The following is a 22,827-nucleotide window of genomic DNA, read 5'->3' as shown; positions in this document are numbered from 1 at the left end:
TCTTGGGTCATTCATAAGTCATTGTCTCACCGCAGCCTTGAAATGTGTGGACAGAGTCCAAGAGCCAAGATGATTTGGATGGACTCAGTCATTCCTGTAGAGTATCTTCTGTTTCCAGGTGTCAAAGTTGTCTATAAAAGTGTTTTGAAAAGAGCTACAGTAATCTTTTAGCCAGGTGTGTAATGCCAGTAGCTGAATCTTTCACACCCGCAGCCCAACCACAGTACCAGACCTTTTTTGGAATCTTTAAGTGCTAGAATCAGTTCTTTAAAATCCATTGAGGGTATGACATTTACAAATGTATAATCAGAGGACAATCTTCTCAAACTAAGGCCATTGGATGTGTTATAAACTTCATAATACAACACATTAAGGTAAAAACCAATTTGAATGGTAATGAAATCTCTATGGGCCCACCTTTGGGGGTCAAATGTCATACATGTATACATTTGGGGGTATATCGAGCCAGAATGAACCGTATTGGGATGTGCTCTATTATCGCATGGTACCCTAGTAACCACACCAAATTCACACACAGTAAAAGGAGACATATTGGGGAAGTTTTTTTTTAGCTATATAGTCATCATAGATTTAGAATGTATAAACTTTTTCACCAATATATTGGTTTCTGGATTTTAGGCTATGTTGCTTGGCAAGATCTGTGAGTGCAATAATATTGAACATTGTAACACTTTTGTAGAGGACATATAATTCAAGAATACCATCTAGTGTTCAAACTTGGTTGTACAACAACACTGGTGAGAATAGGTTGTCTGTAGCAACAGTCACTCCAGCTAACGTTGAGCTGATGCAAGTTTTTCTTTTCTTCAGAAACAGATATTCAGAAATAAATGTTCCCAAACATTCTTAATCAATATGACAGTTAGTTTATTTGCCAGGAGACCAACCCACTTCTATTGAAAATCAAGATATATATATTTTTAAATCTAACCAAAATGAACATTATATTTCTCTCTAAAATAGTTAGTGTAACCTAGTGATACATAAGGGTCAAGTCTTTTCATAGCATGTTATTAAGCAACTCTCTCAAATCAATGCAGACATGAAGTGCCTCAGTCTGCAAAACATTACACATTCTATAGTCCTCTAGTGTTACAATTATATGTAGAAGTGAAGAGAAGGGAGGCACTTTGAGAACAGAAGGCTCTGTCTATCCCCTCACTCTAAGGAATCTTCTACCTTCCTCGGGTGTGAGTTCTGAGGTGTCCCTTGATCTGGCTGGACTGACTGAATCCTTTCCCACAGACAGGACAGGAGTAGGGTTTCTCCCCTGTGTGGACCCTCAGGTGGGTCTTCAGATGGGCAGACCGGTTGAAGCGTTTACCACACACGTGGCAGCGGTACGGTCGCTCTCCCGTGTGAATGCGTTGGTGCTCCCTGAACCTCCCTGAGTAGCTGAAACTCTTGCCACACACACCACAGTGGAAGGGCTTCTCATTAGTGTGAGAACGCAGGTGGACCTTAAGGTAACTGGTAGAGGTGAATGACTTCCAACAGACTGTGCAGAGGATTTGCCTGTGACTAGTGTCACCACTGTGTGGTACTGTGTGGGATAGCATGTGTGCCTCCAGTTGGGAAAGCTCACAGAACATGGCTCCACACTGAGTACATGAGTGTGTCTGTGTGTCCTCCTCTGGTCTCCTTTCTGGATCTCTCTGAACACTTTCAGTGTTCTCACTCTGTGTTCTAGAACAGTCTGGATTTACTGCAGAGAGGGGCTGAGACCGAGGGGAGTCACTGGTTGGTTCCGATAGTGATACTCCATAGCCCTCTCCACCAGGTTCTGTTTTGATCTGTCCAGTTGTGTTGGTCAGTAGAGAGTACTTCTCTCTGTTCTCCACAGTTTGGGGAAGATGTGTGGACTGAGGTGGCTCCTGATCACAGTCACTTTTCACACAGGGAGGAATGATTATGGAGTCTTCTTTGGTATCAGCCTCCGGCCCTTGAATCTGCTCTACCTCCTGACGGGTCCTGAGTTCACCCTGCTCCTCTTTAATCTGTGTGGGCTCTGGGTCCCTCTGCCCCAGACTGGGGCTCCACTCCTGCTCACAGTACTGTTGCTCAGGGGGAGTTTGCTGCTCCAAGACCCAAGAGAGAATGGGCTGAGGAGCTGGTGGAAAGAAGACAAATGACATCAATGAAAGTAATGACAGCCATTGACGCTTGATTGACAAGACCACCATTGAGTTAGCTATGTCATTCCCAGAACAAGCTAGCTATTTCTCTGGCTGAATCCCATATCACCCTTCCCCTCGCCCATCCATTTGCACATTCACGCATTCCTCTGCCATATGCCCAAGTGTTCCAAAGTTGAGGGTGTGAAAATTATGGAGGGTGTAGGTGCTAATTAGACTCTCCGATAACCAATTCGATCGAACCAGCAACGCTGCTGCTTCAGAGCGAAGTGGAATCCCATTAGGCAATGCATTACTTTTTAGTGTGTACTAGCAAATAGCTTGGGTACGTTTGGGGAAGCATATTTCCACCATCAAAAAGCATGCTTTATCACATTTGTAAACTTATGTAAGATATCACATTAGCAATAGTAGGCTGTGTAAATCGAATAGTCATAATGTAGGCTGATAATATACACTATACAGTGCATCTGGAAAGTATTCAGACCCCATTACTTTTTCAAAATCTTGTTACGTTACAACCTTATTCTAAAATGGATTAAATAGATTTTCCCCCATCAATCTATACACAATACCCCATAATGACAAAGCAAAAACAGGTTTAGACATTTTTGAAAAGGTATTACAAATAAAAAAAACTGGAATATCACACTTACATAAGTATTCAGACCCTTTTACTCAGTACTTTGTTGAAGCACCATTGACAAAGATTACAACCTCGAGTCTTCAGTATTTAACCAGTGTCTGTAGTGACGCCTCTTGCACTGAGATGCAGTGCCTTAGACCGCTGCTCCACTCGGGAGCTTCTCTGCAGATCCTCTCAAGCTCTGTCAGATTGGATGGGGAGTGTCGCTGCACAGCTATTTTCAGGTCTCTCAAGAGTTAAAGTCCGGGCTCTGGCTTGGCTACTCATGCACATTCAGAGACTTGTCCTGAAGCCACTCCTGCATTATATTGGCTGTGTGAATAGGGTTGTTGTCCTGTTGGAAGGTGAACCTTCACCCCAGTCTGAGGTCCTGAGCGCTCAGGAGCAGGTTTTCATCAAGGATCTCCCTGTACTTTGCTCCATTCATCTTTGCCTTGATCCTGACTAGTCTCCCAGTCCCTGCAGCTGAAAAACATAACCACAGCATGATGCTGCCACCACCATGCTTCACCGTAGGGATTGTGCTAGGATTCCTCCAGATGTGACGCTTGGCATTTCAGGCCAAAGAGTTCCATCTTGGTGTCCTTTTACTGAGGAGTGGCTTCCGTCTGGTCACTACCATAAAGGCCTCATTGGTGGAGTGCTGCAGAGATGGGAGAACCTTCCAGAAGGACAACCATCTCCACATAGGAACGCTAGAGATCTGTCAGAGTGACCATCGGGTTCTTGTTCACCTCCCTGACCAAGGCCCTTCTCCCTCGATTGCTCAGTATGTCTGGTCGGCCAGCTCTAGTAGAGTCGTGGTGGTTCCAAATCTCTTCCATTTAAGAATGATGGAGGCCACTGTGTTCTTGGAGACCGTCAATGCTGCAGACATTTTTTGGTACCCTTCCCCAGATCTGTGCCTCGACACAATCCTGTCTCAGAGCTCTACGGACATTTCCTTCGACATCATGGCTTGGTTTTTGCTCTGACGTGCAATGTCAACTGTGGGACCTTATATAGACAGGTGTGTGCCTTTCCAAATCACGTCCAATCAATTGAATCTATCACAGGTGGACTCCAAGCTATAGAAACATCAAGGACGATCAATGGAAACAGGACACACCTGAGCTCAATTTCAAGTCTCATAGCAAAGGGTCTGAATACTTATGTAAATAAGGTATGTTTAATAAATTAGCAAAAAATCTAAAAACCTGTTTTCGCTTTGTCATTATGGAGTATTGTGTGTAGATTGTTGAGGATTTGTTTTTATTAAATCAATTTTAGAATAAGGCTGTAACATAAAATGTGGAAACAGTCAAGGGGTCTGAACACTTTCCGAAGGCACTGTATACATTTCATTGTGACCTGATGCTGCTGACTATCAGGCAGTGAACAGGCTGTTACTGAGTGAGTGAATGGTGGAGAGGGAGAGGGCTGGATGTATGTGTGTTGGTTGAGAGAGTGCTGCAGCAGAGACAGCTGAGTCATGGAGACAGTGCGGCATGCGCGCACATCGTGACAACTTTTTACCAGTTGTAAGTAGGCTATTTAGATTGGGTATCTTCATAATTACCATTTTCTATAAAACATTAACATGCTATAACTGACATAACGGCGACAAAGCATTGGGAAATTATTTAGGCGCACTAGAGCTCTTTAGATAAATTCATATTCTAATGTTGACTTTTCTTATGGATAACCGTATCAAGTGAAGGGTTTTTACTCGGGCTCAGTTTTAGGGTCTGGATGGCTGCACGAGTAGAAATTTGAAATGGGTCCCCCCTACCATGCTTGTGTTATTGGAAAGAGTCCACAATCAAAATTACATGAAATGTGGAGAATGATAGGCTACATTTGCATCTGTTGGCCATCATGTAGGCTATTAATTTATATTCCATTGCAGGCTACTGTGCTTACCATTTGATACAATAAATATATTGAAATGAAGATATCACTGGAATCATTGCAAATCAATTCTTGCAACTTGTGTAGCCTTACTGGAGCTTGCAAACAGATTTAATAAATAGCCTATAACTCAGTTTGTTGTAGCCTTTTGTTATTATGCAATTATTCATCTCCATGTTTAGTTAATTAACTTGGAAGTTGTCAATTGTAATCATGGTCTGAGCTCTATCTCAAATGTATCATTCTCCACATTTAATGTCAGTTTCATTGTGGACTTTTCCCTGAAATTAGATGTTAGCCTATCAGGCGCTATACACTACCTGCATCTAGCTCAGCAAACCATGGCAGTTGAATTGCAATTATAAACCCATATTTTAGTCAGTAGCCTATGCCTATTGTAATAACAAATCAATCTCGCAAATAGGCCATTTATAATGGTTTGTAGTCTTAACATCTGGCACATAATAACATCACAATTGGCAGAAAATACCCTAACATTCATTTTTTGAAATTCGTCCAAGTGTTTCTTGCCCAGAGCTTGAGATCCTCTCTCCAACTTACATTCAACAGGAGAGTTTGAGTGGTGAATCTATAGTTGTGCGCATTCGCAAACAAGATTTATTTGGGCCTCCCGAGTGGCGCAGTGATCTAGATATTCTGGGTTCGAGTCCAGGCTCTGTCGCAGCCGGCCGTGACCGGTAGACCCTCCAAATGGCGCACAATTGGCCAAGCGTCGTCCGGGTGAGGATTTGGCCGGCAGGGATGTCCTTGTCCCATCACGCACTAGTGACTCCTGTGGCGGGCCGGGCAAAGTGCACACTGACACGGTCGCCAGGTGTACTGTGTTTTCTCCAACACATTGGTGCGGGTGGCTTCCGGGTTAAGTGGGAAATGTGTCAAGAAGCAGTGCGGCTTGGTTGGGTTTCGTGGGATGCACGGCTCTCGACCTTCGCCTCTCCCGAGTCCGTACAGGAGTTGCAGCAATGAGACAAGATGGTAACTACTAATTGGATACCACGAAATTGGGGAGAAAAAGGGGTTAAAAAAAATGTATTTACAATTACAAACTGGGTAGTTTGAGCACTGAATGCTGATTGGTTGAAAGTCATGGTATATTCTAATTAAGGTTGGTAACCAATTTATAATAGCAAAAACCTCAGGGGTTTGTGGTATATGGCCAATAAACCACGGCTTAGGGCTGTTCCTTGTGGTATATGGACAACATACCACGGCTAAGGGATATGTCCTAAGAACAGCCCTTAGCCGGCATGGTTTATTGGCCATATACCACGGACATTGCTTAATCATAGCAGTGAAAACAAGTTAAATCGACATCCATTGATGGAAAATTATCTGGAGAGTCTAATAAGGGCGATTTATATTGTCTCGTGACATATTATTAAACTTGCAAGAACTATTTTGATGGAAAACCTAGTTTGCTTCTTAGCCTACTTCGTTAAAAATGACTATATTCTTCTTAATTCGCTCGATAACGTTATGGAAAATGGGTATATTGGATAAATGTGACAACAACTCTCTGTCTGAGAACATTTTTGGGGGTAGTTTTCGGGACTTTTGAGCAAGGTATAACCTTTTTTCATAGTATAACCTGGCAACCCTGACTGAAAAACTGATGTGGGGACTCCGCTCGGGGGTCTTATTAACGCCTGCTACATTAGGTTAGGGTTTCATCCTTCAAATACTGTAGAATACAATTTAAACACGTTTCTAGCTATCTAGATAATTCGTGTAAATGAGAAGTAAAGTAGTTTAGCTGGCTACATACCAGGGAAGACCGGTGTGATCAAGTGTCGTTTCAGGTATTGGTTTTCTCTCTTCGTCCGGACTATTTCTTCCTGATACTCGGAGATCGTGTCTCCGACCACTCCAAGTATCTCCTCGGCAGCTTGCATCAAACGCTCAGTTAGATACACATTCAGATATTGTAATTTAGTCATCATTGGACGATAGGGGGCAAGAAATATTCCCGAAATACACGTAGATAGCTAGAACGCTGTGAAGAGGTCAAGAATGACCAAGTACTTCCGGGTCACGGATAAAAATAAAAAAATATTTCAGAAAATGGGTTGCAAGAACTATTTTATGCTATTTTCAATTAATAATAAAGGCGAATATGATGGAAAATGTACACAATTATAGATATGTTATACTAGTTGTCACAAAGAATAATTAAAAGTATTTATGTGCGATATGTGATTTTAAAAAATATATATATATTTTTTTTTTTACCAATTAGGTGTATTGGAAAACCTGGTCTTTGTGGTTGAATCTGTGTTTGAAATTCATTTCTCGACTGAGGGAGGTAGTCATTACAAAATCATGTTAAACACTATTATTGCACACAGTGTGAGTCCATGTAACTTGTTTAGCACATTTTTACTCCTGAACTTATTTAGGCTTGCCATAACAAAGGGGTTGAATACTTATTGACTCTAGGAATTTCGGCTTTTCATTTTTAATTCATTTGTGAAAATTCTGAAAAACAGAATTCTACTTTGACATTATACATCTGGCACATTGGTTGTAGGCCAGTGACAATTTTTTTGGTAAATTTATCCATTTTAAATTTGGGCTGTAACACAACAAAATGTGGGGAAAGTAAAGGAAGGTGAATACTTTTTGAAGGCACTGTAAGTCAAATTTACAGGGGTGAAGGTGTGATTGCAGGGAACAGTGAAAATCTTAGGCTCCCAGCTCCAACATGCAGGACTAAGTGAAATAAAATAATGATTATGGTAATACAAAAACATACATGTAAATATAAATAGCACTATATACATACTATCAACTGTATCAGTGATGAATACATGTCCATTGGGGTGGAGGCAGTGTAAAGACTGTTGAGGGGGTGGGAGGGAATGACTATAGGGGAGCAGCAGTCAGAATAAATTACCATTGAGGGGGTGTGGGGACCAAGGGAAATAAAACAGACACAAATATAAATAATAATCTACATATTAACAACTGCAACAGTGATGAATGTCATTGGGGTGGGGGGAAAATGTCCATATGGGGAGTAGCAGGGGAAGGAGGGAGCAGGTAGCTGACTAGTGGTGGCTATTCAGCAGCCTGATGATCTGGGGGTAAAAACTATTGGCCAGTCTTCCAGTTTTTCCATGATGCTCCTGTACTTCCCGTATCTGAGTGATGGAAGTGGGTAGAACAGGGCATGACTCGGATAGCTGGGGTCCTTGATGATCTTTTTGGCCTTCCTACGACACCTGGTGTTGTAGGTGTCCTGCAGGGCAGGCAGTGTGCACCCAATGGTGCGTTCGACTGCACATATCATCCTGTGAAGAACCTTGCGGTCAGCGACGGTGGAGTTTCTGCACCAGGCTGTAATACAGCCCAACAGTATGCTCTCGATGGTGCTCCTGTAGAACACTGAGGGCCCTCTGGGAAAGGAAGATTTTCTTCAGCATTCTGAGGTTGAAGAGTCGCTGTCATTCCTTGACCATTACAGCTTCTCTGAGATGTGTAAGCCTAGGAACTTGAAGTTATTGACGTCTCCACAACAGACCCGTTGATGAGGATGGGGGCATATCCAGCTTGGTTCCTCCTGCAGTCCACAATCAGCTCCTTTGTTTTGCTGACATTGAGGGAAAGGTTGTTAACCTGGCACCACGCCGTCAGAATGCCTACCGCCTCCATGTAGGCCGTCTCGTCGTTGTTGATAATCAGGACTACTACTGTCGTATTGTCCGCGAACTTGATGATGGAGTTGGAACTGTTGTGAGGCCACGCAGTTGTTGGTATACAGGGAATACAAGAGGGGACGGAGGGAGCACCCTTGTGGGGCCCCTGTGTTGAAAATCAGTGTCGAGGAGGTAATGTTGCCTACCTTCACCACATGAATAAATGTGATGATAGGGGTGAAACTAACCTATGAAAACGCATGTATTATTTGGGGTGTTATCTTTTATCAGATCTAATGTGTTATATTCTCCAACATTAATTTCACATTTCCACAAACTTCAAAGTGTTTCCTTTCAAATAGTATCAAGAATATGCATATGCTTGCTTCAGGTCCTGAGCTACAGGCAGTTAGACTTGGGTATGTCATTTTAGGCAGAAATTGAAAAAAAGGGTCTGATCCTGAAGAGGTTTAAAACTGTCAGGCCACTTTTTATATACAGTACTAGCCACTCTTTGCCTTGATGACAGCTTTGCACACTCTTGGCATTCTCTCAACCAGTTTCACCTGGAATGCTTTTCCAACAGTCTTGAAGGAGTTCCCATATACAGTGCCTTGCGAAAGTATTCGGCCCCCTTGAACTTTGCGACCTTTTGCCACATTTCAGGCTTCAAACATAAAGATATAAAACTGTATTTTTTTGTGAAAAATCAACAACAAGTGGGACACAATCATGAAGCGGAACGACATTTATTGGATATTTCAAACTTTTTTAACAAATCAAAAACTGAAAAATTGGGCGTGCAAAATTATTCAGCCCCTTTACTTTCACTGCAGCAAACTCTCTCCAGAAGTTCAGTGAGGATCTCTGAATGATCCAATGTTGACCTAAATGACTAATGATGATAAATACAATCCACCTGTGTGTAATCAAGTCTCCGTATAAATGCACCTGCACTGTGATAGTCTCAGAGGTCCGTTAAAAGCGCAGAGAGCATCATGAAGAACAAGGAACACACCAGGCAGGTTCGAGATACTGTTGTGAAGAAGTTTCAAGCCGGATTTGGATACAAAAAGATTTCCCAAGCTTTAAACATCCCAAGGAGCACTGTGCAAGCGATAATATTGAAATGGAAGGAGTATCAGACCACTGCAAATCTACCAAGACCTGGCCGTCCCTCTAAACTTTCAGCTCATACAAGGAGAAGACTGATCAGAGATGCAGCCAAGAGGCCCATGATCACTCTGGATGAACTGCAGAGATCTACAGCTGAGGTGGGAGACTCTGTCCATAGGACAACAATCAGTCGTATATTGCACAAATCTGGCCTTTATGGAAGAGTGGCAAGAAGAAAGCCATTTCTTAAAGATATCCATAAAAAGTGTTTTTTAAAGTTTGCCACAAGCCACCTGGGAGACACACCAAACATGTGGAAGAAGGTGCTCTGGTCAGATGAAACCAAAATTGAACTTTTTGGCAACAATGCAAAACGTTATGTTTGGCGTAAAAGCAACACAGCTCATCACGCTGAACACACCATCCCCACTGTCAAACATGGTGGTGGCAGCATCATGGTTTGGGCCTGCTTTTCTTCAGCAGGGACAGGGAAGATGGTTAAAATTGATGGGAAGATGGATGGAGCCAAATACAGGACCATTCTGGAAGAAAACCTGATGGAGTCTGCAAAAGACCTGAGACTGGGACGGAGATTTGTCTTCCAACAAGACAATGATCCAAAACATAAAGCAAAATCTACAATGGAATGGTTCAAAAATAAACATATCCAGGTGTTAGAATGGCCAAGTCAAAGTCCAGACCTGAATCCAATCGAGAATCTGTGGAAAGAACTGAAAACTGCTGTTCACAAATGCTCTCCATCCAACCTCACTGAGCTCGAGCTGTTTTGCAAGGAGGAATGGGAAAAAATGTCAGTCTCTCGATGTGCAAAACTGATAGAGACATACCCCAAGCGACTTACAGCTGTAATCGCAGCAAAATGTGGCGCTACAAAGTATTAACTTAAGAGGGCTGAATAATTTTGCACGCCCAATTTTTCAGTTTTTGATTTGTTAAAAAAGTTTTAAATATCCAATAAATGTCGTTCCACTTCATGATTGTGTCCCACTTGTTGTTGATTCTTCACAAAAAAATACAGTTTTATATCTTTATGTTTGAAGCCTGAAATGTGGCAAAAGGTCGCAAAGTTCAAGGGGGCCGAATACTTTCGCAAGGCACTGTATGCTTAGCACTTGTTGGCTGCTTTTCCTTCACTCTGCGGTCCAACTCATCCCAAACTATCTCAATTGTGTTGAGGTCGGTGATTGTGGAGGCCAGGTCATCTGATGCAGCACTCCATAACTCTTCTTCTTGGTTAAATAGCCCGTACACAGCCTGGAGGTGTGTTGGGTTATTGTCCTTTTGAAAAACAAATGTCCCACTAAGCGCAAACCAGATGGGATGGCGTTTTCGCTGCAGAATGCTGTGGTAGCCACGCTGGTTAAGTGTGCCTTGAATTCAAAATAAATACAGATACTGTAGTGTCACCAGCAAAGCACCCCCACACATCCTCCTCCATGCTTCATGGTGGGAACCACACGTGGAGATAATCCGTTCATTCACCTACTCTGCGTCTCACAAAGACACAGCAGTTGGAACCAAAAATCACAAATTTGGACTCATCAGACCAAAGGACAGACTTCCACCGGTCTAATGTCCATTGCACGTGTTTCTTGGCCAAAGCAATTCTCTTCTTATTGGTGTCCTTTATCAGTGTTTTCTTTGCAGCAATTCAACCATGAAGGCCTGATTCACGTAGTCTCCTCTGAACAGTTGATGTTGTAGATGTCTGTTACTTGAACTCTGTGAAGCATTTATTTGGATTGCAATTTCTGAGGCTGGTAACTCTAATGAACATATCCTCTGCAGCAGAGGTAACTCTGGGACTTCCTTTCCTGTGGTGGTCCTCATGAGAGCCAGTTTCATCATAGAGCTTGACGGTTTTTGCGACTGTACTTGAAGAAACTTTCAAAGTTCTTGACATTTTCCAGATTGATTGACCTTCATGTCTTAAAGTAATGATGGACTGTCGTTCTTTTTGCTTATTTGAGCTGTTCTTGCCGTAATATTGACTTGGTCTTTTACCAAATAGGGCTATCTTCTGTATGCCACCCGACCTTGTCACAACACAACTGATTTGCTCAAACGCATTAAGATAAAAATACATTCCACAAATTAACAAGGCACGACTACCATGACAACCTCATGAAGCTGGTTGAGAGAATGCCAAGAGTGTGCGAAGCTGTCATCAAGCAAAGGGTGGATACTTTGAAGAATCTCAAATATAAAATATATTTTGAATTATTTTACACTTTTTCGGTTACTACATGACTCCATGTGTTATTTAATATTGTTTGATATAGTCACCATTGATCTACAATGTATAAAATAGTAAAAAATGAAAAACCCTGGAATGAGTAGGTGTCCAAACTTTTGACTGGTACTGTATATACACTACCGTTCAAAAGTTTGGGGGTCACTTAGAAATGTCCTTGTTTTCCATGAAATGAGTTGCAAAATGAATAGGAAATATATAGTCAAGACATTGACAAGGTTATAGATCATTTTTAATTGAAATAGTAATTATTTCCTTCAAACTTGGTTTTTGTCAAAGAATCATCCATTTGCAGCAATAACAGCTTTGCAGACCTTTCACATTCTAGTTGTCAATTTGTTGAGGTAATCTAAAGAGATTTCACCCCATGCTTCCTGAAGCACCTCCCACAAGTTGGATTGGCTTGATGGGCACTTCTTACGTGCCATACAGTCAAACTGCTCCCACAACAGCGGTGACTGTGCTGGCCTCTCCATTATAGACAGAATACCAGCTGACTGTTTCTTCCCTAAATAGTTCTTGCATAGTTTGGTGCTGTGCTTTGGGTCATTGTCCTCTTGTAGGAGGAAATTGGCTGCAATTAAGCGCCGTCCATAGGGTATGGCATGCCGTTGCAAAATGGAGTGATAGCTTTCCTTCAAGATCCCTTTTAGCCTGTACAAATATCCCACTCTACCAGCACCAGACAATCACATTGCCTCCACCATGCTTGACAGATGGCGTCAAGCACTCCTTCAGCATCTTTTCATTTTTTCTGCATCTCATGAATGTTCTTCTTTGTGATCCGAACACCTCAAACTTAGATTCTTCTGTCCATAACACTTTTTTCCAATCTTCCTCTGCCCAGTGTCTGTGTTTTTGCCCATCTGAATCTCTTCTTTTTATTGGCCAGTCTGAGATATGGCTTTTTCTTTGTAACTCTGGCTAGAAGGCCATTTAATGAACTATTTAATAAAGCTGCCAGTTGAGGACTTGTGAGGTGTCTGTTTCTCAAACTAGACACTAATGTACTTGTCCTCTTGCTCAGGTGTACATCGGGGCCTCCTACTACTCTTTCTACTCTGGTTAGAGCCAGTTTGCGCTGTTCTGTGAAGGGAGTAGTACACAGCGTTGTGCGAGATCTTCAGTTTCTTGGCAATTTCTCACATGGAATAGCCTTCATTTTTCAGAACAAGAATAGACTGACGTGTTTCAGAAGAAAGTCCTTTGTTTCTGGGCATTTTGAGCCTGTAAGCAAACCCACAAATGCTGATGTTCCAGATACTCAACTAGTCTGAAGGCCAGTTTTATTGCTTCTTTAATAAGCACAACAGTTTTCAGCTGTGCTAACATAATTGCAAAAGGTTTTTCAATGATCAATTATCCTTTTAAAATGATAAACTTGGATTAGCTAACACAACGTGCCATTGGAACATAGGAGTGATGGTTGCTGATAATGGGCCTCTGTACGCCTATATTCCATTTCAAAATCAGCCGTTTGTTAATGTTGTAAATTACTATTATAGCTGCAACGTCTACACTGTATTTCTGATCAATTTTGTTATTTTAAAATGGACAAAAAGAACCATAAACAATTCATGAACATGAACCTGTGGAACGTTCGTTAAGACACTAACAGCTTACAGATGGTAGGCAATTAAGGTCACAGTTATGAAAACTTAGGACACTAAAGAGGCCTTTCTACTGACCCTGACTCTGCCTAGGGTACCTGCTCATCTGGATGAGCGTGCCTTGGGCCTGCTGCAAGGAGTCATGAGGACTGCAGATGTGGCCAGGGCAATAAATTGCAATGTCCGTACTGTGAGACGCCTAAGACAACGCTACAGGGAGACAGGACAGACAGCTGATCATCCTCGCAGTGCCAGACGACGTGTAACAACACCTACACAGGATCGTTACATCCGAACATCACACCTGCGGGACAGATACAGGATGGCAACAACAACTGCCCGAGTTACACCAGGAACGCACAATCCCTCCATCAGTGCTCAGACTGTGCTCAATAGGCTGAGAGAGGCTGGATTGAGGGCTTGTAGGCAGGTCCTCACCAGACATCACCGACGTCACCTATAGGCACAAACTCACCATCACTGGACCAGACAGAACTGGCAAAAAGGGCTTTCACTGACGAGTCGCAGTGGTCTCACCTGGGGTGATGGTCGGATTCGCGTTTATCGTCGAAGGAATGAGCGTTACACAGAGGTTTGTACTCTGGAGCGGGACCGATTTGGAGGTGTAGAGCCCGCCATGGTCTGGGGCGGTGTGTCACAGCATCATCGGACTGAGCTTGTTGTCATTGCAGGCAATCTCAACTCTGTGCGTTACAGGGAAGACATCCTCCTCCATCATGTGGTACCCTTCCTTCAGGCTCATCCTAACATGACCCTCAATCCCATTGAGCACGTCTGGGACCTGTTGGATCAGAGGGTGAGGGCTAGGCCATTCCCCTCAGAAATGTCCAGGAACTTGCAGGTGCCATGGTGGAAGAATGGGGTAACATCTCACAGCAATAACTGGAAAATCTGGTGCAGTCCATGAGGAGGCGATGCACTGCAGTACTTAATGCAGCTGGTAGCCACACCAGATACTGACTGTTACTTTAGATTTTGACTCCCAGATATTCCATTTCTGTTAGTCACAAGTCTGTGGAACTTGTTCAGTTTGTCTGTTGTTGAATCTTATGTTATACAAATATTTAGAAGAAAAAGAAACGCACACCTATTTAGGCGAGGTGCTGGCTAGCGGAGAAGAAAACTTGAAAATTAAAGAGAGCCGCACACTCTAGGAGCTCAGATGCAAAAATGTAATTACCAAGTTGACAGCCAAGCTGTCTTCATCAGGGTATAATCACAAACACTGCGGGATGACTCATTTATGTAGTGTCAAAAGACACAGGTGTCTGTAATCATGGCCAAGAGTGGCCTAATATCATTGGTTAATTATCAAATATTAAAAAGGAATAAAAAGAACAGCATACAAACAACAAATGGATAGCATACGATCATAAATTCATTTGACTACAAAAGCTTACAAACAATTACAATGGCAAAGTCACAATAATGGCTTCAGATCAAAGTCTACGTTGAGACCGAAGGGAGCAGGGGTCTTTAAGTGAAAGATCCAGGCAGCCTCTCATTTTAACGATAAATTATCAATGTCACCCCCTCTCCTAGGGGGTACAAATACAAACACAAATATGTACACATGTTAAGATTGCTGAAAATAAATGCAGTTGACAGTGAGGCAGTTTCTTTTTTTGCTGAGTTTATATGGGGGGGGGGGCAAGCAAAAACATACAGTACATAGACTAAATAGACAACTTAACATTTATATAAATACATTTCCACAAACAAATGACATCACACTTGCTCGGACCCACATGTTCCCACCGTATCCACACCCAACTTTGTTTCTAATGCTTGTAAGACTCAGCCCCATATGACTTCAAATTGTGTTGTTTGTCTGTAGCCAGATTTTTTTCTCCAATATTTAAATAAAGCATTTGATTCTTCCATTCTCTTAACATGTGTGTATCATTTGACTTCCAATATTTAAGTAATAGCGTCTTCAATATAAGTGCTGAAAAAAATATTGTTCAACCCATTGGGTATCTCACTGCACCTCCCTATTCCCCGTCTTGAAATATACAGATAGATGAAGAAATATACAGATAGATGAATAAAACTTATATTGTAAAATGTTTGACAGACAGCTTTCTAACTCTGATAGGTCACTCTTTAAGGTCCACAGAATGAGCAGTGATGCTCCTTGGGTTGAAAACTCTGTTGATTTTGAAAGTAAAAGTGCTCCTGAGTGGAATGGGCCCCCCTTTACTGCAACACAATGTGCAGGCAATTAAATACAGTGCCTTCAGAAAGTAATCACATCCCTTGAATTTTTCCACATTTTGTTGTGTTACAGCCTGAATTTAAAATTGATTACATTTATATTTTTGGTCACTGGCCTACACACAATATCCCAAAATGTGAAAGTGGAATTATGTTTTTGAACATTTAAAAAAATATATAATTACAAATGAAAAGCTGAAATGTTTTGAGTCAAGTATTCAACCCCTTTGTTATGACCAGCTTAAATAAGTTAATGAGTAAAATGTGCTTAACAAGTCACATAAGTTGCATGGACTCATTCAGTTTGCAATAATAGTGTTTAACATGACTTTTGAACGACTACCTCCTCTCTGTACCACACAAACACAGATACAACCACAAAGACCAGGGAGGCTTTCCAATGCCTTTTAAAGAAGGGCACCTGTTAGATGGGTAAAAAAAGAAGAGGAGGCATTGAATATCCCTTTGAGCATGCTGAAGTTATTAATTACACTTTGGATGGTGTATCAATACACTACTAGTGGTTAGAGCGTTGGACTAGTAACCGAAAGGTTGCAAGATTGAATCCCCGAGCTGACAAGGTAAAAATCTGTCGTTCTGCCCCTGAACAAGGCAGTTAACCCATTGTTCCGAGGCCGTCATTGAAAATAAGAATTTGTTCTTTATTTAACTAGGCAAGCCAGTTTGGGTAAAATATATATATATATTTTTTTAAACACCCACCCAGATGCAGGCGTCCTTCCTAGCTCAGTTGATGGAGAGGAAGAAAACTGCTCAGGGATTTCACCATGAGGCCAATGGTGACTTTAAAACAGTTACATAGTTTAATGGCTGTGATATGAGAACTGAGGATGGATCAACAACATTGTAGTTACTCCACAATACTAACCTAATTGACAGAGTGAAAGCAAGAAAGTCTGTACAGGATAAAACATATTCCAAAACATGCATCCTGTTTGCAACAAGGCACTAAAGTAATAATGTAAAAAATGTGTTAAAGCAATTCACTTTTTGTCCTGAATACAAAGTCTTGTAATCAGTAATATGTTGGCAAATCCAATACCACTCTCCATATCTTCTAGCATACTGGTGGCTGGATCATGTTAAGGGTATGCTTTTAATTGTTAAGGACTGGGGAGTTTTTCGGGATAAAAAATAGACAGTATGGAGCTAAGCACAGGCAAAATCCTAGAGGAAAACCTGGTTCAGTCTGCTTTCCACCAGAAACTGGGAGATGAATTATTCTTTCAGCAGGACAATAACCTAAATCACAAGGCCAAATCTACACTGAAGTTTCACTGCAGTGGGCTAAATCAGGGTCACAGAGTGGTTATTGGTAGTCTGAAACAAATATACTTTGAAACAAGAGTATACACCTCACTACACATGGTTATGTGTTTTAAAAAAAGAAGACACCTGTACCAAGTCAGATATAGAATTGAGATGCATTACATTGAGTTTGTGTCCCAATATTACACTTTATAGACATCACAGAAGACTGAAATAACAAAACTGGTTGACATAGAAACACAGGATTTTCGTTGTAAAATAAAAATAAAAATCTTTATTAATTATTCAATTATGCAAAATATTAATAAGATTGTAGCCATGAGGCCAAAGAGGGCTATTTTGGTCACTGAATGCAGGAAAGGGCTACATCTACTTGAAAATATATGGCAAGAACTGAAAATGGTTGTCTAACAATGATCAACAACCAATTGTTGCACAATCCAGGTGTGGAAAGCTCTTAGAGACTCACCGCTGTTATCGCTGCCAAAAGGTGCTTCTACAAAGTATTGACTCAGGGGTGTGAATACTTATGTAAATTTGATCTGTATTTCATTTTCAATACATTTGCAAAAATGTCTAAAAACATGTTTTCAATTTGTCATTATGGGGTATTGTGTGTAGATGTGTAAGAAAAAACATGATTTAATCAATTTCAAAGTCAGGCTGTAACACAACTAAATGTTGGGCCAACAGGATTGAGGGTATGAGATGTCATTTTGAATTATCAAGTAATAATCTTCTCAAACTAAGGCCATTTGATATGTGTCAAAGGTCATACATGTATACATTTGAGGGTATATCGAGCCAGAATGAACAGTATTGGGGTGTGCTCTATTATTGCATGGTACCCTAGTAACCACACCAAATTCACACAAAAAAGGAGACCCATTGGGAGACCCATTGACCCAAGTTTTTTGTTGTTGCTATAGAGTCATCATAGATTCTGAATGTATGCATAAACTTACCAATAGCTCTGTTTCTGGGTTTCAGGCTGTTGCTTGGCAACCTGTGAGGGCATTGAAAACTGTAACACTTTTGTGAAGGAGAAATAATTAAAGTATATGCCATCTAGTGTTCAAACATGGTTTTATAACAACATTGGTGAGGATGGGCTGTTTGTAACAATCGTCCTACTAGTCACTCCAGCTAACATTGACCTGATGTGTATTTTTCTCAGACATTCAGAAGTAAATGTTCCCACAAATGCTTAATCAATTTGACAGAGAAAGTTTGTTTGCAAGGAGACCAACCAGCAGATACATGAGGAGATGCATTCAAGTATTTTCATAGCATTGTATTAGAGCAGCTCTCTTAACTCAATGCAGACATGAGGTGCCTCAGTTAGTCTGCAAAACATCATACATTCTATAGTCCTCTAGTGTTACAATAATACACTACATTGTCAAAAGTATGGGGACACCTGCTAGTCGAACATCTATTTCGAAAATCTTAGGCATTAAGATGGAGTTGGTCCCCCTTTGCTGCTATAACAGACTCCACTCTGCTGGGGAGGCTTTCCACAGCCCCAAACCATTATTAATCCTCCACCAAACTTTACAGTTCGCACTATGCATTCGGGCAGGTAGCGTTCTCCTGGCATCCACCAAACTCAGATTCGTCTGTTGGACTGCCAGATGGTGAAGCGTGATTCATTATGCTAGAGAACGCGATCCCACTGCTCCAGAGTCCAATGGCGGCGAGCTTCACACCAGTCCAGCCCACTCTTGGCTTTGCGCATGGTGATCTTGGGCTTGTGTGCGGCTGCTCGGCCATGGAAACCCATTTCATGAAGAAGCTCTCGAAGAACAGTTCTTGTGCTGACGTTGCATCCAGAGTTTGGAACTTGGTAGTGAGTGTTGCAACCAAGGACAAGCGTTTTTACGCACTACGCGCTTCAGCACTCAACGGTCCCGTTCTGTGAGTTTGTATGGCCTACCGCGTCGCAGCTGAGCCATTGTTGCTCCTATACTTTTCCATTTCACAATAACTGCACTTACAGTTGACTGGGGCAGCTCTAAAAATGTGACAAACTGACTTGCTGGAAAGGTGGCATCTTATGATGGTGTCACTTTGAAAGTCAACTAAAAGTACACTTTATACACCTGTCAGCAACGGGATTGGCTGAAATAGCCAAATCCACTAATTTGAAGGGGTGTCCACATATTTTGCCATGTAGTGTACGTAGAATTAGTAGCATTGAAGAGAAGTAATGTCTTTCCCTTTCTCTTCCTAAAAGCTGGGCACTGTGAGAACAGAAAGCTCCGTCTATCCCCTCATGGGGTCTTTCCACTCCAAGGCATATTTCTCCTACCTCCCTCGGGTGTGAGTTCTGAGGTGTCCTTTGATTTGGCTGGACTGACTGAACCCTTTTCCACAGACAGGACAGGAGTAGGGTTTCTCCCCCGTGTGGACCCTGAGGTGGGTCTTCAGATGGGTAGACCGGTTGAAGCGTTTACCACACACGTGGCAGCGGTACGGTCTCTCTCCCGTGTGGATGCGTTGATGCTCCCTGAACCTGCCCGAGTAGCTGAAACTCTTGCCACACACACCACAGTGGAAGGGCTTATCCTTATTGTGAGAACACATGTGGACCTTGAGGTAACTGGTAGAGGTGAATGACTTCCAACAGACTGTGCAGAGGATTTGCCTGTGACTAGTGTCACCACTGTGTGGTTCTGTGTGGGATAGCATGTGTGCCTTCAGTTGGGATAGCTCACAGAACACGGCACCACACTGAGTACATGAGTGTGTCTGTGTGTCCTCCTCTGGTCTCCTTTCTGGATCTCTCTGAACATCAGGTACACTTTCAGTGTTCTCACTCTGTGTTCTAGAACAGTCTGGATTTACTGCAAAGAGGGGCTGAGACTGAGGGGAGTCACTGGTTGGTTCTGATAGTGATACTCCATAGCCCTCTCCATCAGGTTCTGTTTTGATCTGTCCAGTTGTGTTGGTCAGTAGAGAGTACTTCTCTCTGTTCTCCACAGTTTGGGGAAGATGTGTGGGCTGAGATGGCTCCTGATCACAGTCACTTTTCACACAGGGAGGAATGATTATGGAGTCTTCTTTGGTATCAGCCTCCGGCCCTTGAATCTGCTCTACCTCCTGGCGGGCCCTGAGTTCACCCTGTTCCTCTTTAATCTGTGTGGGCTCTGTGTCCTCCTGCCCCAGACTGGAGCTCCACTCCTGCTCACAGCGCTGTTGCTCAGGGGGAGTTTGCTGCTCTGAGACCCAAGAGACAATGGGCTGAGGAGCTGGGGGAAGGAAGACAATACTTGACGTCAATGAAAGTAATGACAGCTGTTGACGCTTGATTGACAAGACCACCATTGAGTTAGCTAGCTTGTTCTGGGAATGGAATATCTATGTCTCTGTCTGAATCCCATATCACGCCACCCCCCAGGCTATATCAGATATGTTTCTTATTTCTTTGCACAGGAAAAATGTTTCCTTTTCATAAAGACATTTCATGCCATTCTTCTACACTTAATATGACTGGATACAAACAGATGAATAATAGGGAGACCCAAATACAATATGACACCCATCTAACCTGGAGGAGGATATTATTGTCAGAAAATACAATATGAAGTGGCACTAAAGCAACAATGATAAAGAGTGAATTTGCAAACTCACCGGGGATGTTGCCGATGCTCTCCGTTGGTGCCAATAAGGTAGGCTATACTGTTCGCTCAATTAAGTTGAATTTTTATGACTAAAAGACAGATTAGAGTCTTTTCATTGTCTTCTCTTTACAGCAATAGCCATTTGCTTTCCAAACTGTTTTCCCGCGATTGAATTTTGAAATATTGTGTGATATGCCTAGCTGGACTTTTCTCATTTTTACTGACAGTTGCAACTCAACAATCATCTATTTGGTATTTGCCGCCCACGATGCCTGAATTGGGGGTCCTTCCAAACGTCGGCAATGTGATTTAAAACAATCCACAGATTTTTTTTTTTACAGAAGCTAATGAACGTCTGCGGCCAAAACATGCTTCCTGGTGTAGTAGCCTATTTTGAATGATTTTAGGCTAATTAGGCTATATCATTTTAAAAATGTAATTCAAATTGGGGCTACTTTAGCCTAATGGACACGCCACCTATGCCCACTAGCTAGTGTCTACCAACTAGCTAGCTAGTGTGTACCAGCTACACTATTTGACCAAAAGTATGTGGAACCTGCTTGTCGAACATCTCATTCCAAAATTATGGGCATTAATATGGACTTGGTCCCACCTTTGCTGCTATAACAGCCTCCACTCTTCTGGGAAGGCCCTCCACTAGATGTTGGAACATTGCTGCGTGGACTTGCTTCCATTCAGCCACAAGAGCATTAGTTAGTTTCGGGCACTGATGTTTGGCTATTAGGCCTGGCTCGCATTCGGTGTTCCAATTCATCCCAAAGGTGTTCAATGGGGTTGAGGTCAGGGTTTTGTGCAGGCCAGTCAAGTTCTTCCACACTGATCTCTTCAGTATGTCCATTTTACTGCCAATGTCTGTCTACGGAGATTGTATGGCTGTGTGCTCGATTTTATAAACCTGTCAGCAACGGGTGTGGCTGAAATAGCAGAATCCACTAATTTGAATGTGTGTCCACATTCTTTTGCATATATAGCGTAGCTAGAGTAATGGTTGAGGGCGTGGTATGTAGTGAAGTAATGCTAATGAACTTCGTACTGTTACAAGTACCCTCAATGGCAGTGGGCACGGTGTGTAGTTACTGCAGTCCGCAGATAGATCTGATTGCAATTTCACAAAAAAAGAATGGAGAGGTGTGACTAATTATGTGACGTACATTTGACACATGTAAATGATGAAATACCTCCCAAATGTAATGTTGAACTGTTACTGAGGTTTATATATTTTGGGGTATTCTCTTTGTATTTCCATTTTCTGGTGTATTTCCTGAGTGATTTTGTTTTGTAATTGTAAGATGCCCAGGCACCCCTGCAAGGGAGACCTTGGTCTCAATGGGCCTCCCTTTTAAAATAAATAAAGTATAATCTCGTTAATTTGAAATTCATGTTCTTTTATTATTTAAAAGTGTTACATGAATTGCATCATTCAAGTCACGAAGTGTCCCGAAGTTAATGGGTTTATCGATCCCCGAGCCACTTTCTGGAAGTCAACCTCTAAACTGTGTCAGCAACACGTGACAACGGAGAGTCCTCCGAACGAGTTGGTAGGAACGAGGGGTGGTGTGGGAGTCAACGCTCTCCGCCGGGTTGAAGGGCAGCTAATGTTTCCGGTTGCCAAGGATACAGTATTTTCAACCTAACTTCCGATTTCTCCGGAAAATTCGAATTTGGGGACTCCGCTCAGGCTGCTACATTTGGTTAGGGTTTCACGGTCTCTCTCTGCCCTACTGAGTAAAATACAATATAACACGTTTCTAGTTATCTAGATCATTCGTGTAAATGGGAAGTGCAGTAGTCTACATACCAGGTAGGACCGATGTGATCAAGTGTCGTTTCAGGTATTGGTTCTCTCTCTTCGCCCGAGCTATTTCTTCCTGGTACTCGGAGATTGTGTCTCCGACCACTCCAAGTATCTCCTCCGCAGCTTGCATCAAACGCTCAGTTAGATACACATTCAGATATTGTAATTTAGTCATCATTGGACTATTATATGGGGCAAAATATATTCCTGAAATACACGTAGATAACTAGACCACTGTGAAGGCAAGAATAACTAAGTACTTCCGGGTCACGAGTTTAAAAACAATCTTTCAGAATATGAGTTCCGACCTGTATGCTTTGTAAACGAATAATTAGGGCGAAGATAGAAAATATGCACAATTACATATTTTATACTAGTTATCATATCAATAATAATTACAAGTATTTAAATGCGATTTATTATTATGTCAAGGCTTAAATGGTCAACAAAGGGTGCATTCTACTCAGGGGCACTTCTAGTATCCAAATCCAGAGTTTACAGCCAGAGGAGC

At 42.0% G+C, this 22,827-nt stretch overlaps 1 protein-coding gene across 1 annotated transcript; it reads right to left on the bottom strand.

Annotated features, from left to right (window-relative positions):
• Positions 1-867: 867 nt before the first annotated feature.
• LOC110537032 (zinc finger and SCAN domain-containing protein 2) lies at positions 868-22,583 on the bottom strand. The gene is made up of 5 exons (XM_036938035.1): positions 22,320-22,583; positions 19,189-20,128; positions 8,329-8,440; positions 6,479-6,698; positions 868-2,131 (listed from the first exon to the last, which is right to left on the bottom strand). The coding sequence occupies exons 1-5, from the start codon at positions 22,492-22,494 to the stop codon at positions 1,197-1,199; spliced, it is 2,382 nt and encodes a 793-aa protein (XP_036793930.1). The 5' UTR covers positions 22,495-22,583; the 3' UTR covers positions 868-1,196.
• Positions 22,584-22,827: the final 244 nt, after the last annotated feature.

This window comes from Oncorhynchus mykiss, chromosome 12 (genome assembly GCF_013265735.2).
Source record: "Oncorhynchus mykiss isolate Arlee chromosome 12, USDA_OmykA_1.1, whole genome shotgun sequence".
Taxonomy (NCBI): domain Eukaryota; kingdom Metazoa; phylum Chordata; class Actinopteri; order Salmoniformes; family Salmonidae; genus Oncorhynchus; species Oncorhynchus mykiss.
The sequence above is the reverse complement of the archived record's forward strand: the minus strand, read 5'-3'. Positions and strand labels throughout refer to the sequence as shown.

Bases quoted from the DNA above. Each gene is read 5' to 3' on its own strand.
- LOC110537032 (XM_036938035.1), bottom strand. From the start codon at position 22,494: ATGATGACTAAATTACAATATCTGAATGTGTATCTAACTGAGCGTTTG. The intron at 8,441-19,188 runs GTAGGAGAAATA...GCCTCACAACAG, and splicing joins AGAACTCACACCCGAGGGAG to TTCCAACTCCATCATCAAGT. The intron at 6,699-8,328 runs GTTAACAACCTT...ACAGCGTTCTAG, and splicing joins TTCTGACGGCGTGGTGCCAG to CTATCTACGTGTATTTCGGG.